The following is a 17,029-nucleotide window of genomic DNA, read 5'->3' as shown; positions in this document are numbered from 1 at the left end:
GAAGGTGTCTGTCTCATGTCAACAGGCAGGTGCTGCCATACTAAAAGACTGATTTCTTAAAATTGTAAGCAACATCTGAAAGCAGCCCTGTTTAGGGAAGTTTTCAATGTTTGATCTTTTACTGTATTTTAAATATTCTGCTGGGAGCCGCCCAGAGTGGATGGGGAAACCCAGCCAGATGGGTGGAGTATAATTAAATTTATTACGATGATTAATTGCGGAAGAGGAATTATACGGTCCCTGTAACGGTGCCAGTTCCGCAGATCAGAATAGTGGAATGGGCACAAAAGGGATTCAGGTACCAACTGTGACACCTTGAATTTGGCCTGGTAACAAGCGGTAACCGGTGCCATTCTCGAAGCAGAGGTATTACATGCAGACAATCACTCACTCCTGTCAGCAATCGTGCTGCAGCATTCTGAATTAACTGCGGCTTCTGCACCACAGACCTCTGACTTTGTTTGGGTTATGTAGGCTGCTTGAGCAATGAAGGCTCTCCTTACTCCGATGTGGAACCCTGATTGTCACATGATAGGCTCCACACTCTACAGATGTGCCACTCAATGCATGAATGGTGGGAGTATAGTATGGGAACCAGTCATATTAGAAAAACTAACCAATAAACTGAAACTGACAGGGGGACAAATGCAAGATGACGCCTCCACCCCGTTATGGCTCCCCTTTATCACATACACAGCCCAACAAGACAATAACAAGTATCCACCAACAGCATACGAATCAATATGGCTAACCTGATTCAAAAAACACCCACCCACCCCACTCACACATGAAAACGAAGTTCACCACAGCCAACCCCAAACAAACAACCACACCCTAGGCCAGGCTTCCTCAACCTTGGCCCTCCAGATGTTTTTGAGACCACTAGTCCTGCTAGCTAGGGATCACGGGAGTTGTAGGCCAAAAACATCTGGAGGGCCGAGGTTGAAGAGGCCTGCCCTAGGCCAACCCCAATCTCGCTCACCACCAAAGGAACACAAGCGAATAGTAAAGAAAACCTGCACAAGCAACGCTGGCACAAAACCCCACACATACATTAAGTAAAATAGAAACATTGCCACCGGACCCCACGCCCACTCACCATGGCCCCCTCCACCTCTTTCCCCCTTTTCTTTCTGATGTAACACTAATGTCTCAACAAATGAAACCGATCTGTAGAAAATGCAACTTGAAAAAAGAGACATTGCCCATACTTCTGTAAACGAAGAAATTGTTAATAAAAAATACATGGGGGGTGGGAATGAATGGTGGAAGTAGGTAGAGCTGCCCCAAATGCAATCATGGTTGAGGCCCTGATCTCCACCTCACAAAACTGATAAGCTCTGGGGAAGGGAGGGAGTAGGTCAAATAGGATTAGAGCACTTTGAACTCAATTTTTCCCCTGGCCCCACCATCTAAACACAGTGTTTTCCAAGATTGGGTCTCCAGCAGTTGTTGAACTACAACTCCCACCATCCCTGGCTAGCAGGACCAGTGGTGAGGGATCATGGGAATTGTAGTCCAGAAACAGCAGGAGACTCAAATTTGGGAAAGACTGGCAACACCCAGCCTCTATGTACAAGCTGGAAAACTACACCTTCCCGTATGATAGGAATTTTATGGCCTTAGATATATGGTAATGTTCATAAGTGTACCAACCAAACACATACATAGATCAGCACAGGAAGACCGACCTGGAACCATTTTGATTCCTAAACTGAGCAAATGTTTTCTCTGTAAGATCAAAGTGGGAAACCTCCCCATTGTCTTTTCCTTCACAAATCCTGTCTTAAGGGTATGTCTGTGTTTGAATAGGGTGTGAGCCTGTGACATGGCCCAGGAACTAAGTATTTATCACTACAAAAGAATGGCCAAGTTCCCCAGGCAATCGAATCAAGTAACCTGCCAGACAGGAGATAAACAAGGACAAGAGAGAAACAACATTTAAATTTCTGTTTAGACCGCCTTTTCTGTGATATAGGTATGATGTATATGAGGGGTGGTCTTAGGTTACACCCCTTCTGTGATGTATGTATGATGTTTCTGGGGGTGGTCTTGATCTACAGGGTGGCAATTTCAAAAGTCTTTATAAGGCCTTGCACACTATTTTTCGGGGTCCTCCTCCTTTCCTGTGTGTGAGGGGAGCACCCTGTTGCAACAGATCAATAAAGATCAAGCTTACTAGCTGCTTTGCTTCTCAATATTCTCTGGTTGGCCTCTGTTGTTTTCTCCTACCAATAGGGAACCTATGTAAGGACTCTATATGGGCTCTTGGATAGCCCATAAGGGAAAAGGGCAATTTTTTGTTTACAACACCGGCCTAGGTTTGGATACGGCTGCCTAAAACCCTGGGAACACTCCTCACATTCAAGCTGAAGAAAGATAAAAGAGATGTTTGCTGCTTTCTGTTGTAGCTGCATTGGCTAATTGTTGTTTTTTTAATGGAAAGGCTCTGCTTTGCAAATAGGCTAAATGAAACAAACTCAATTCAAGTGACTTCCTCCCCCGCCCCTTCCAAAATCAAAAATGATGAGTGCTTGTTGAACAAGCTCATTCATCTCCCTTCTTCCCCAAAGCACAGTGTCCGTAAACACAAAGGATACAAATCGCACCGGCCCTAATAAGGTGCTTTTTCTGGACCAACTCTGTGCTGAAGTGCCCATCCACACAAAATAACACAGGCCTGTGGCATTTATTTCAATAATCAAATGTTATGCAAGCATCCTGTTGCATTAAATTACAAAGGCCAAGGCTTCTGGGGGGAATCTGACGGAGGAGAGAAAACAGAATGTTTCCTTGTAAGGAAGAGGGGGTGGGGATGGACAAACCCAAATACACCCCCTGGAAAGGCCCAAAATGGAAAATTACCAGGGCATGGGATGTCACTTGATTTATTGCATGCATAACTTTTTGCCAGGGAACATATTGAGATGCTTTCTGGAGGACTTTAGGGACTTTAGTCCTGCTGTTGGCAAGTTTGCCATTTTAGAGGGGTGGTTTTCAACCCATTCCGAACAGCGCTGCACTACTTCTGAAGAATGAGGTTCACAGGCTAGGGAAGGGGCCCTGGTGGTTTGGAGCAGAGCTTAGTGCACCTGCTGTGGCCACTTATGGATAGAGATCACCTGGCTATGTCTCTTATATTCTGGTAGCCTTCAGATTAGACCACTGCCACACGCAGATCATGCTGCTTCCTTTGAAGTCTGTGGTTAGTTCAAAATACAGGTGGTGACACAGGTGCAGAAGACCAGGCGTTGGGATTATATTTATACTGCTGGTGTTGAAAACACTGCCTCCCAATCTGTTTCCAAGATCAAGTCAAAGTGGCTGGTTCACCACTTCGGCACCAGAGTACTAGCTGACCATCTTCGCCCTTAGCTAATCACCATGGCTGTCCTCAGATATTTTCTCCTCTGCTTCCGAAGGAAAGGCAGGTGATTATAACTCCCACCATCCCTGGCCATTTGCCACACTGGCTGGGGCTGATGGGATTTGCAGCCCAAAACACCTTTCCTCCACTCTCCAGAATTTCAGCTTTTCCCAATTTTACCTGGAGGTGTTAGGGATTGAACCTTGAGCATGCCAAGCAAGTGTTCTACCACTCAGCTATAGTCCTTCCCATGGTTCTGGGAAGCAGGACAGGAAGACTACAGACATCTCGCTGTTGGTTCCAGACTTCCAACATCAGGCTTTCAGTAGTATGCTTCCTTTGAATCTGGAGCTTCCATCTAGCCATTATGACTAACAACCATTAAAAGCATAATCCGCTGTAAATTTAATCTACTTCAAAGGCCTCTGAGCTCTTGGCCGTCACATCTTGTGGCAGCACATGCCTAATTTGAAGATGTGATTTGTTTTATACTGTGTAAACAAGGAATAATTAATGTTGCCGGACTACAACTCCCATCATTCCTTGGCCACTGTACAGCATGGGGTGGGGCTGATGGGAACTGGGATCCAATAACATGCAGAGGACCACAGGTTCTTTACCCTTGTGATATAGTGAGATGCTGGGTTGAAATATGGCTCTTAGAGATGCGAACTGGTTAACTAATTTCCAGAAATAAATGAGAAGTTAAGTCGTATGGCCAGAGAGGAAGTTTTAGAAGCGGGGAAGGGATTTTAAATGAAGACAGCAAAGCCCTGGGACTGTAAGTTCTGCGGCAGCTTTTTATTATAAATGTCAGACCATTCCTTTCTATATTTGGAAACGGACAGGAAACATATGTGGAAATAGCTGCTGCTTCTGCTCTCAAAGAGCAACTGGGGAAATATGACTTTACACAAACACACACACAAACACACACACACACACAGAGAGAGAGAGAGAGAGAGAGAGAGAGAGAGAGAGAGAGAGAGTACTAGAAGCAGGAATCAAATACTTCACAGTGCGGCCTCTTGCCTACCTCAACATAAATAATCCCACCAATGCAAAAGAGACACACAGATGCAGATCTGATCAGAGTTATCTTTACAACGAGAGAGATGTTTTCAAAGGCATGAAAAACAAAGGGAGCCTCTTGGGTAATTTGGCACCTCTTAGAAAAAAACTAACGTTTCAGTGAAACCAAATACAGATAAATGGAACTAACAGGCAGAATTATGCCAAAGTGAACACCTTGGAGTCTCTGTATTCTGTCAGAGAGCATAAATTCCACCACTCGGACTCGGTCAGCACTGCAGCTGCTAGTTTGTTTTGGGGCATTTTTGATGAGCTTACAGCACAGTTGCAATGATCCCAGTAAAAATCCCGGTCTACTGTTTACCTTTCCACCGGAGAGGTGCCTATTTATCTACTTGCACTTTGACATGCTTTCGAACTGCTAGGTTGGCAGGAGCTCACCCCGTCGCGGGGATTCGAACTGCCGACTTTCTGATTGGCAAGCCCTAGGCTCTGTGGTTTAACCCACAGCGTCACCCGCATCCCATCACTCCAGTAGACAAGCAGAAATGCTTATGCTGACGGAGTGATCTGCTCAGCACGACACTGAATTCCAATTTGTAGGAATCCAATTTGTGTGTGCTCTCCTCTGCCAACCGGTCTCATAATTTCCAGAATAGGAACAAGATGCCTACACTGATTCCCAGATGTTTCCAATATGGGTGACACAGTACAGAGGTATCTTGTATGTGCCTCATTCAGCACTGACTCATTGAAATCTCCTCCCCGGCAGAAAAGGCCATGGCACTGCATCGCTGTCATTTCAGGGCAAAGCAAGACGTGGATCCTATTCTCCTGATGAAATCAAAATGATGGCAGGAGATCGCTTTTCATCAGTGTTTCTTACATATAACAAGGAGGTCCCAATATCTGCTCACTACACAGCATCAAAGGGGTAAGGAAAGAAGGAGGGAAACCAAGCTCCACAATTCATTAACAAACTCTGAGCCCATGAGAAAAATCAGGCCACTTCAAAATAATCCAGATCACAACTCCGGCGCTTTGCGGGGAATGAGAGACAGTCTGTCAGTATCTCTCCTAGTGAATTACAAACTGATAATAAACATCTTTGGGTATTATCTCTCTGTAAACATGTGGTGCTATTTTTAAGATAATCCCCGCTAAGAGGGCACTGTCCATCAAAATTTGAACTTTGGCTAGTACATCAAAGTTAAAACTGGGAACACTGAAATTATTATCGAGTCCAAGTACTCCCTCTCAAGTGGAAACTATCCCCAGTAACCACAGCGACAGTGAGAATACAAGAAAATTTCCTCTTCTATGAATCCACTGGCAAGCACTTGAAAAACTGTGTTCAATGTTGTATGAGCAAATCTGAAAGTCCAAGACAGCTAAAACACGCACATAAGTATAAGACACTTTCTGATGTTCCAGTTGGTTGTTTAGGGTGGAGGAGCTCTTCGTTTTGTTTGGCTTTGGGTGTGCATCATCAGCAGACCCTCCAAGTGTCCCTATTTTCCAGAGACAGTCCTGAATTTACAGATTTGATCCCACAATGTCCCGCTTTTCCTTAGGACATCTCTATTTTCATTGGGGAAATGTTGGAGGGTATGGAGTTATGTGACCCTAGAGCCAAGGACATGGGTAGGCAAACTAAGGCCCAGGGGCCAGATCTGGCCCAATCACCTTCTAAATCCGGCCTGCGGATGGTCCAGGAATCAGAGTGTTTTTACATGAGGAGAATGTGTCCTTTTATTTAAAATGCATCTCTGGATTATTTGTGGGGCATAGGAATTCATTCATTATTATTTTTTTCAAAATATAGTCCAGCCCCCCACAAGGTTTGAGGGACCGGCCCGTGGCTGAAAAACTTTGCTGACCCCTGGTCAAGGAGATAAATAACTATACACCCTTTAGAAGACATCTGAAGGCAGTCCTGTAAAGGGAAGTTTATAAATGTATAATGTTTTATTATGTTTTCATATTTGTCGGAAGCCTCCCAGAGTGGCTGGGGCAACCCAGCCAGATGATAATATCACCATCACCATCATCATCACTACTACTACTACTACTACTACTACTACTACTGAGTAAGGTAAAGGTAATGGGGCCCCTGACCATTAGGTCCAGTCATGACCGACTCAGGGGTTGCGGTGCTCATCTCTCTTTATTGGCTGAGGGAGCTGGCGTAGCATGACTAAGCCGCTTCTGGCGAACGAGAGCAGCACACGGAAACAGCGTTTACTTTCCCATCGGAGCGGTACCTATTTATCTACTTGCACTTTGGCAAGCTTTCGAACTGCTAAGTTGGCAGGTAGGACGTCTGTATTTTCATCAGATAAATGTCGGAGGGCATGCACCAGTTTGTATTCTGTGAAATGGGTACTTTATTTTTCCAACCCCAAAATGCCCCAACCCCAAAATGTTGGGCCTCCCTGATCTAAGTCTTCCATGGCAAGGGTGCTACAACCAGTGAAGGAGGAAGAGGTCAGTGCTATTGGACTGAAACAGAGGATACATCCTAACTTCCCTTCCAGCTTTTTGCCTGAATTTTGATAAGGGAGCTTATAGAAAACAAGATCCTGATTTCTGCACACGTGCTGCGAAAGAGCCGAACAAGCCTTAAGAAACGAATGAGTGCCAGCAGTTACCTCTTCTTGTTTGCCATCTCCCCGTGTAGGGACCGACACTGCCCGCATAGTCACACTTCTCAGCCCAAGGCCCGTTATCTCCTAGGAGGGAAAGAAAACTCTGTGTTGAAAACAGAACGGGAAAGTCCTTTTAACCCAAAACAAGGAGAACTAGCAAGAAAGTTAATAGAGCATGCTTCTGTTCCCCTTCAAATGAAACTTAATACGTTAAGAAAGCTACAGTGGTACCTCAGCTTACATACACTTCAGGTTACATACACTTCATGTTACATACGCTTCAGGTTACAGACTCTGCTAACCCAGATATAGCGCTTCAGGTTAAGAACTTTGCTTCAGGATGAGAACAGAAATTGTGCTCTGGCGGTGCGGCAGCAGCAGGAGGCCCCATTAGCTAAAGTGGTGCTTCAGGTTAAGAACAGTTTCAGGTTAAGAACGGACCTCCGGAACGAATTAAGTACTTAACCCGAGGTACCACTGTACTTCCAAAGAATGATTATGGGCAGTACAAAAAGCTTCCTTTTAATATTGTTACCAATATAATGGCTTATACTGAGCTAAAAAATAATTTAAAAAGCAAGAGTCACAAGAACATTCAGGAAACACCAGAGTTCAAGGGAGGCTTTATTTGCAGGCAAATGGCTTGTTTGTTTGTTTCTAAATGGGCTGGTACCCTGTCCTTTTTTTTCAGCCAGAGCGCTTTACGGCACCTCTCAGGCGGGTACCATTGTGGGCCGGTGTCATCCCCCCCACTCCATGCCTTTACATACTTCCAAGAAGTCTAAAACAAACATTTAAGTCAAAACAGAAGCTGGCCTGCTTGTATGAGTCTATGTTTTTTTTTTATATCAATGACTCCACTTAGCTCCTAGCTGTTCCTAGCTGCCACTGGTCAAGCTACAGGGTGGGACCAATTTTGTATTTTCTTTTCTTTAATCCATCTCCCGTGTAGTGGCAGCGGGCCTCTGGATTCTTTATTAAAAGGTTACAAAGGATGCAGAACAATCAGCAAAATTGATAGTAAATAACTTATCAACTGAGAATTGTAAGATAACTAAAGGCACTAGACAAGGTTGTACGCTGTCACCTTTATATTAGTTTTAGAAGTTTTGGCACAAAGAATAAGAATAAGAATAAATTAAAGGAATAAGGGTGGGAAAGAGACAATACAAATTAAAAGCATTTGCATATGGTGTGGTGATATCGGTAGAAGAACTAACAGAGTTAATTCCGAAAGCATTAGAAGAGATCAATTTTTCTGGAGAAATAGCAGGTTTTAAAATTAATAAAGATAATACCAACCTCCTGGTAAAGAACATGAATGATGATAGTAAAAATAAATTACAAAATATATCAGGGCTACAGATTGAAAAGAAGGTTAGGTATTTATTGTGTATGGTTAACAGCAAAGAATATAAATCTATATAAAGATAATTATTTGAAAGACAACAGACTTTTTAGAAAGGAATGGAAGTGGTTTATTGAGTATTTACAAACTGTAAACAAATCAAGACATTGGCAGGATCACTGTAAAAACTTGCAGTTTTAAAAAAATATATGAGAATAGACGATTAAAAGAATAAGTTAAGGCAATTTAGAGTATGCAGGAAACGACGAAAATAAATGCAAGGAACCACAGAAAGAGGGGGAAGGGAGTCAAAAATGTTAAAACTTTGTTAAATAATTGTTGTAATGTATATAAATGAAAATTATATAAATATTTTTAAAAAATTAAGGGATACAAAGGATGACAATTTTGAACAAAAGGGTTAGTGTGGAAGAAACCCAGGAAAGATGGTTGCCAGAATGGATGGGTGCTATTGAAGTTAACAAGCAGGGGATAAATATGCTACCTAGAATAACTAATTATAGGTTGTTGTTGTTTTAATAAATTCAATGACACAAATGCCACCCTATCAGTTAAGCTGCCTTGCGGCCTGAGAGAAACTGAGTAGAAGGTAGTGGTCAAGTCCTGTGATGGATGGTCCAGGAACCAGATGCCTGGTTGTAGGACAGGGACCAAGTGCTCCTTCAGTCATGTCAAGCTTTTCAAAGGAGCCAGGTCTGAGCATCAGTGAGGTCACTCAAAGGCATCTATCACACCCCAACCAGACACATAAAGCACATTTATACCATTTTGGCAGTCATAGCTTCCCCAAAACAATGCTGGGAACTGTAGTTTATGACCCACAGAGCTACAATCCCCATCACCTTTAGCATACTACAGTTCCCAGCATTCGGGGGGGGTTGGTGGGGGGGCCATGATTGCTAAAGTACAGTGGTACTTAATTCGTTCCAGAGGTCCGTTCTTAACCTGAAACTGTCCTTAACCTGAAGCACCACTTTAGCTAATGGGGCCTCCTGCTGCTGCTGCGCTGCCGGAGCACGATTTCTTTTCTCATCCTGAAGCAAAGTTCTTAACCCGAGGTACTATTTCTGGATTAGCGGAGTCTGTAACCTGAAGCGTATGTAACCTGAGGTACCACTGTAGTTAAGAGTGTTTTAAATGTATGCTGTGGATCCAACCTGAGTCACTACTCTCTCCAGGAACCAGAAGAAACTCAAGACATAAGAGTACCGTATATTTATTTATTGAGGAAGAAAACCAACCTTCCAGTCTATGGGTTGCAAACATAAGGAAAGGAAACGATTCAGGCTTGGATCTTAATGAGCCAAATGTGATCTCATTAAAAATGGATTTAGGGACTGGAAATTCCGTTTCAATTAAGTAGGGATTTGTGCTTTAATTTTTAGACGTGGATGACAAGGTTCGTCCTTTTGACTGAAATGACACAGTCAAATGAAGATAACCCAACAATAATGGACGTGTTCCCAAGTTTCACAGTCTGGGAATGTGAAATAGAAAGAGTCCTGAATGAAGCACTGAGAGATGGAATGAGTCTTAGCTCGGAGGCTAAGCATATCGAGTCATACCCTCCAACGTTTCTCCGATGAAAACAGGGGCGTCCCATTCCATAATGATATTTTTTACTATTGATACCCCACACATATCTTACTGGGTTGCCCCCGGCACTCTGGGCAGTTTCCAACATGTATAAAAACATAATAAAACATTACACATTTTTTTAAAAAAAACTTCCCTATACAAGATTGCCTTCAGATGGCTTGGGGGGGGGGGTCAGATAACTCCATACCCTTCAACATTTCTTCAGTGAAAATAGGAATATCCTAAGGAAAAGCTGAGGCTCCAATACTTTGGCCACCTCATGAGAAGAGAAGACTCCCTAGAAAAGACCCTGATATTGGGAAAGATGGAGGGCACAAGGAGAAGGGGACAACAGAGGACGAGATGGTTGGACACTGTTCTTGAAGCTACCAGCATGAGTTTGACCAAACTGCGGGATGCAGTGGAAGACAGGAGTGCCTGGCGTGCTCTGGTCCATGGGGTCACAAAGAGTCGGACATGACTAAACAACTAAACAACAACAACAACGACAAAGGAAAAGCGGGACATTCTGGGATCAAATCAGAAACCAGGACAGCTTCTCTAAATCAGGGACATCCCTGGAAAATAGGGACACTTGGAGGGGCTGTCGAGTTAACTCTGCTATTGCACAAGTTCAAGAAAACAGGGGCTTGGGTGACAGGCTTTCAGCTGCCTCAGAGAAGAGCAGATTTCAGTGCACTAAGCCCTCAGCTGCATGAATCTATAGATCACCTTGAGGAACACATCCCATTATGGGTCAAACAAATAGATTTGGGTTCAGTCCAGCTTGAGGGCAAGCGGAAGCTCCCTCAAAAGACTGTCATGTGCAGGGTGCAGTAGAGTGTGTGCAGAGCTACGTGTTCCTCCACTGTTACTGAAGCTAAGCAGCTGCAGACCTGGCCAGATCCTTGGATGGGAGACCATGGGTAGCTTCACACAAGAACGAGACACAGCACATGAAGAAATATTTTCAAGAACAGAATGTAATGTGCAGAGGCAGAATATTCCGACTAATTAATCAAACTGAAAGTCACTGACAGTCCCTTCTCTGCACCTGAGGCTAGCTGGGGCTGACTGGAGTTGTGGGTCAAAACATCTAGAGGGTACCAGGTTGGCCAAGCCTGATGTGAGCTGGAAGGGTCTCCAAGGGTCAGGTAGTCCAAAGCCCTGCAACGCAGGAAAAGTGGGCCTTCCCTATTGCCTGAAAGGCCCCCTCCTTACCCCACTGATGAAATTAGGCTTGAAAGAAGCATTCCATTACAGGCAACAGATTATAGGGTTCAATCTGGTTTACAAATAGGCTTATGGGCCCCAAAAAATTGGCAGCCCATGATGGCGTGTTATACAATTTCTAAAGACCATACAAGAGAACACTGTTTATTCAAGTTTTTCAAAGCTCCCCTCAGATCAACTTGGAAATTACCCAAGTTCTTAGTGGGGGATAAGGAGAGAGATTTGAAGATGTCAGGTATTTATTTATTTTTAAACCAACTGAAGGATCCTTTTTCTTCCCCTACAGAAATGAATGGCAGCCATTGGCGGGTGAATGGATGGGGGAGGGGACAAAGGGTCCTCCCGAAAGAACAGATTTTCCCATCAGCCTCCAGTTTTGCCCCCCCCCCCACCTCTTGAAACCAGGCCTATGCAACACGTGTGACGTAGCTTCTTTACATTGCTCTGGGCCAATTTTAAAGAAGCTTGAGGGGGGTTTTGGCAACAGAAACAATATTGTCTGCAGCTGCCAAAAAACCCCTTCAAAATCCCTGGCTGACAAAGTCTTTACTCAGGGTAATGCCAAGCCTTTGCCAGTCAGGGAAGACAGAAAATCTTCATCCACTCCGATTTCAATTTGGGCAGAAGCTCTGTGCAGTAGAACTTGGCGCAGGGTGGAGGGGGCGAATACAGTGGTACCTCGGGTTACATACGCTTCAGGTTACATACACTTCAGCTTATAGACTCCGCTAACCCAGAAATAGTGCTTCAGGTTAAGAACTTTGCTTCAGGTTGAGAACAGAAATTGTGCTCTGGCGGCGCGGCAGCAGCAGGAGGCCCCATTAGCTAAAGTGGTGCTTCAGGTTAAGAACAGTTTCAGGTTAAGAACGGACCTCCGGAACGAATTAAGTACTTAACCTGAGGTACTACTGTATTTAAAAATTCGTCCCTCTTTTTACGAGACCCTGAAGTTCTTTTCCTGGGTTGCGAGAACTGCCATGGCACCCTTACTGAAATCTGCCCTATCCAAATGTTCCTTTTCTTCTTTTTATTAATTTTTTTGGTCAGATTATTTCCCCTCCCCCTAGTTTTCCGTAAGACTACTGTGTAAGGTAAATAAGGCTCAGGGATAATAACTAGCTCAAGGTCCCCTTTGAGCTTAATGGCTGAGGAAGGATTTGAATCCAAGGCCAACACGCCACAACTAAGCCATTTGACATTCTGCTGGAACAAGGCACTGTGTTGTACATTCGTATTTATTAAGTTATTCAGGCTGCTTTGTGTTAGCGCAGCTGAAGCCAAAGAAAGCCTCATAACATTCCCCCTAAAATCAGCCGCCTAAGCTATCTTCGTTACAGTGACTGGGGTTGTATTGCTTCACCTGTGAACCAGAGGAGCGTGTTTTCCTTCACGGTGCTGTCAACTTTGTCTTTTATTCGTCCCACCAGGGCATCCATCTCCCTCAGGTTTGCTCCGTATGGATCTTGTCCAGGCAGGTACCATGTTGGCTGAGCCAACGTCAAAGGCACATGCATATGAGCCAGGGCGATATATAGGAAGAATGGGTGTCCACTCCGGCTAGAGAGAAAACAAAGAAAGGCACACTGGTTAATTAAATGGAGGAAGGCATGATTTGGTCAGAATGGAGACCGCACGGCTGCCCAACAGTCTATTACTACGGCCATGATAATATAACATCTTTCCACTCAGCTGGCCTGAAATTGTAAGAGATTCTTTCTCCAAAATTGCAGTGGTTCTGCTTCTTTAAATCTGTGTTTTTCAAACTAAACAGGGGACCTCATGTCCACCATAGATGTCCCCAGACTGCTTGTTGCAGAGGAAGCTAAGCCACGTTCTAAGAACCACTGTCAGTTCATGCAGAACATTAGCTGGGCCTGTTGAGCCTCACCATTGTCCCCAAGTAAACTAAGAGGGCTGTTCAGAATGTAACCAATCCTTATCTGTAACTGTGCATTGCAAGGGAAGTGCTGGTCAGGAAAGCTTGTCAGCCACTACTGATATTCTCACCAAGGCATACTGCTGAGGAACCCAAACCACAAGTTTGAAAATCACCAATTTAGGCCATGCCTGCACTGTTGTCGGGCAATAGAAGGGGAGGAGTGGGCAGTGTATCCCTTGATTCAGGAATCACAAAACACCAGAGATTCATGCAACAACGCGGCTTCAGTAACAACACAAACATTGATTCAGGTGTGTCAGTACAGTGATACCTTGGTTTACGAACTTAATCCGTTTCAGAAGTCATTTCTTAAACCAAAATGTTCTTAAACTAAGGTGTGCTTTCCCATAGCAGCGAGGGACTCAAATTACAAATGGAATACATTCAACAGGAAGTGGAACATGTTCTGTTTCCAAGGCAAAGTTCACAAACCAAAACACCTACTTCCGGTGTTCTTAATCCAAGTTGTTCATAAACTAAGCTGTTCTTAAACCAAGGTACTACTGTATAATGAAGAGGACTACAACCTATATAGTGCGAATTCTTGGATGTACATTCAGTATACAGCTGCAAATCTGGAAACGAAAAGTATTCCTTCCTTCCTATTTCCTATATGGAGATTTATTTATTTTTTGCTAAATCAGATTTAACAGGAAGATGCCCCAAGGACAGGTCTGACATCAACACATGGTGCTCTCAGGCAAATCATGCAGGCATCCCTTTCATTAAAAGAAGAAGAATTACAGGCCTGACACCATGTGGACACAGGCACTGGGTTGGATAACTTATACTCTCAGTGGGTAGGATGCAGTGAAAGAAGCATTGGGTGGATTGAACCTCCACTGCCTGCAAAGTCCCTGGGAAGGGGTTCTTCCAGAGACTGGGGCTCCCTTAAACTGGCATAGGTTGGTGTTGCCAAAAAGCCTGGCCACTGAAGAACACTACCCACCCCCTCCCCTTTAAATTAAAACAGGACACACAATTCACTCTCTAACAACAACAACACCTTTATTGTCATTATACAACCTGTGTACAATGAAATTAAAGCTCTGGAAGTAGGCACACTCAGAGCAGGGACTCAGGCAGGGATGCAATGGGCGACCTCCTTTAAGGACAGGTCATTTTGGCATCACGTACGATGCCGTCAATCACTCCCAGTGCCAAGGAACAGAAGAACTGCCTAGCAGCAGAGGTTAAATGAAAGGAGGCACTCCCAGAGCCTCTTGGGATCCTTTGTTCTATTAGGTAATTCTGCATGACACTCTGGTGATTCTCTCTCTCTCTCCCCCACCCACCCACACCCTGGCAAGTGTACTCAGTTTGGGAATGACAGTTGCAGATGGCTCCATGATTGAGAATAACAATGTCTGTTTTCACCCACAGAAACAGTTGCTGACTGCCCCTTTATCAAGCACAGCACGGCATATATCCTTAGCAAGGGAAGATGGGATAGTAGTTATTCCTAGCAAGAAGTACAGGAGGAAGGAGATTAAAGTGAAAGGAGGAGAAATTACATCAGGAACTGGAGTCTGCTATCTTCCACCACCGGAAATAAACTGATGGACCTGGGAGTGGGGGAGATGAAAAGAAGACACACCCCGCAACCAGGAAATTAGCCTGGAAGCATCATTGTGCAAGGCGTAAACCTGGAGCAGAAGAATAGTAATTCCATAAGAGGACAAATCACTTTGTATTAAGACTTGACTTTGTGCGACTTTGGTTTAAATGCTTACTTTTGTGGGTGAAAGGACAACAGGGTAAAGTGATTCTTTGCAGACCAACCCAGGTCCAACCCTCATGCTGCAAAGAAACCAAACTGCACTGAACAGTCATAGATACTACAGGCAAAAGAGGTTCCCCTGTGTTTCACAGATGCAACCAAGGCTCATGCCTAGGGCTGGATGATATATCAATATATCGTCCAAAACCGGTTTGAAGTTCATATCATGATACAATATCGGTTTCATAGCTTCTGACCTGGTAATATACTGCAAATCATGATGTGTGTGTGCTATGCAAAAATCACAATGTGGGAACAAAAGTGAAGCCAGCCGATGACTCTACATAGCTTATTTAATAAATAATAATAAATAATAAATTTTATTTATACCCCGCCCTCCCCAGCCAAGATCAGGCTCAGGGTGGCTAACAACCGATATAAAAACAAATTGATTGAACTACAACTTAAAAAACAAGATTTAAATACAACATTAAAACATTAAAATGCAGCCTCATTTCAATGGAAACTCAAATCAAAAAAAAATTTGGGGATGAAAACATCAAGTCTTCACCAAGGCTAACTATCCAGACTGGTCCTACATGGGCCAGAAAAAAGCCAGGGAAGTCCCCAAATAGGAGTTCCATCACAGGAGAGGAAAGGAAAAATAAAGAGGGAGGGAATCAAATTGATTCCAAGCCAAAGGCCAGGTGGAACAACTCTGTCTTACAGGCCCTGTGGAAAGAAATCAGATCCTGCAGGGCCCTGGTCTCATGAGACAGAGCGTTCCAGCAGGCTGGAGCCAGTGTTGAAAAAGCCCTGGTTCTGGTTAAGGCTAATCTGACTTCCTTAGGGCCTGGGACCTCTAGGGTGTTGCTATTTATGTACCTTAAGATCCTCCGTGGGGCATACCGGGAGAAGCGGTCCTGTAGGTATGAGGGTCCTAGGCCGTGAATTTCAGACATTGTGATATATGTTTAGCTGGTGATATATCACAATGTTGAAAACCAGATAGCGCCCAGCCCTACTCTGTAGCTACCTTGAGTATACTTCTGTGTAGAAAGGTGAGAGATGTATCACAGGTTAAACAGGCAAACAAAAATTTGACTTGCATGACATACAAGCCCTCTCCAGGTGTTCTGCAAGCACGCTATAAAATACATCACACTTATCGCCCTCGGCAAGTTGGAGGGTGACCGCAAGTAGGGAGCCTCCAAACTCATGTGCCTCCCTGCACATTTTAGAACCTTGACAAAAGCTCTAGAACCCTGATAAGGTTCTAGCTCCACAGCATTCATCGTTCTCCAGGAGCTCAGAAGGCTCCCCATTTCAGAAAGTCGCCCTCCAACTTAACAGAGGGTGATGAGAACAAAGAGCAGATCATGGATGTTTAGTTAACACACTTACGGAACATCTGAAGAGGGTTACATATCCTTGGCTTCTCCCTTTCCCTCTGGTCCAGGAGCCATTCTTTAAGGCATGTTTCATATATCACAGGAGATGTTTGATTCCCCTTAGTTCAACAGCCTCATAAACACGCCCAGGGCAGCTAATCAAGCAAGTTTAAACATCAATAAAGATGCAAGTCGGTTGAAATTATGTGATAAGGATAAGGTGGAAGGGGTTCAAAGAGAGGGTTCAAAGAGTCCAAATCAAGACTCAGTGAGCAGTAGATGCGTCCAAAGGAGCAAAAATCTAAGTGCGCCAGCTCTCAGCTCCTAAGAAAAGGCAAGGTAATCTCTGGAAGAATCGCTGTACCTGCCTCAAGTACTGACCTTTGGAGCTATCTGTAGAAGCAAAGCTGTCTTTCGCTTTAGTACCTTAAGAATGGTTCTGTGGCGTATTAGTGCAGTCCACGAGGCAGGTGCACCCTGGATGTGAACCAAGAAAACTGGCCTGCACATTCCGTGCTGAAAACCATTTTTTGCAACGCATCAATTTAGGATAGAAAAATATAAAATGATCATTAGCCCTTCTTCCTGCTGGAACCGAAAGGCCGACAACGTAGCAGTCCTTTCAGAACCATGCTCTTATTAGTGCAGGCGACACCCTGCGAGGAAGTCTTAATGGTTTAAAATGGCCTGTATTTGGGTAATGGAGATGGCGGAGAGAGGGCGGTAAAATGTCTCGATCTAAGCCAGTCACA

General features: G+C 44.1%; 1 protein-coding gene across 6 annotated transcripts in view; it reads right to left on the bottom strand.

The window, feature by feature from the left end:
- ARSG (arylsulfatase G) overlaps window positions 1-17,029 on the bottom strand; it is a gene marked incomplete at its 5' end in the record, with an annotated part of 82,554 nt that overhangs the window by 44,713 nt on the left and 20,812 nt on the right. For 5 of the 6 annotated variants that reach the window (XR_014561347.1, XR_014561348.1, XM_083727601.1 and 2 more), the window contains 2 exons: window positions 7,051-7,131; window positions 12,588-12,784. Coding sequence is in view for 4 of the 6 variants with exons in the window: in XM_083727601.1 (XP_083583727.1) it covers window positions 7,051-7,131; window positions 12,588-12,784 (278 nt within the window). The remainder of the gene's footprint in view (window positions 1-7,050; window positions 7,132-12,587; window positions 12,785-17,029) is intronic. The other variant, XM_083727603.1, reaches the window with a different exon arrangement.

Source organism: Podarcis gaigeae (assembly GCF_964106915.1).
Source record: "Podarcis gaigeae genome assembly, chromosome: 2".
In the NCBI taxonomy this organism is placed as follows: domain Eukaryota; kingdom Metazoa; phylum Chordata; class Lepidosauria; order Squamata; family Lacertidae; genus Podarcis; species Podarcis gaigeae.
Note: the sequence above shows the minus strand (reverse complement) of the source record. Positions and strands in the feature narration are given on the sequence as shown.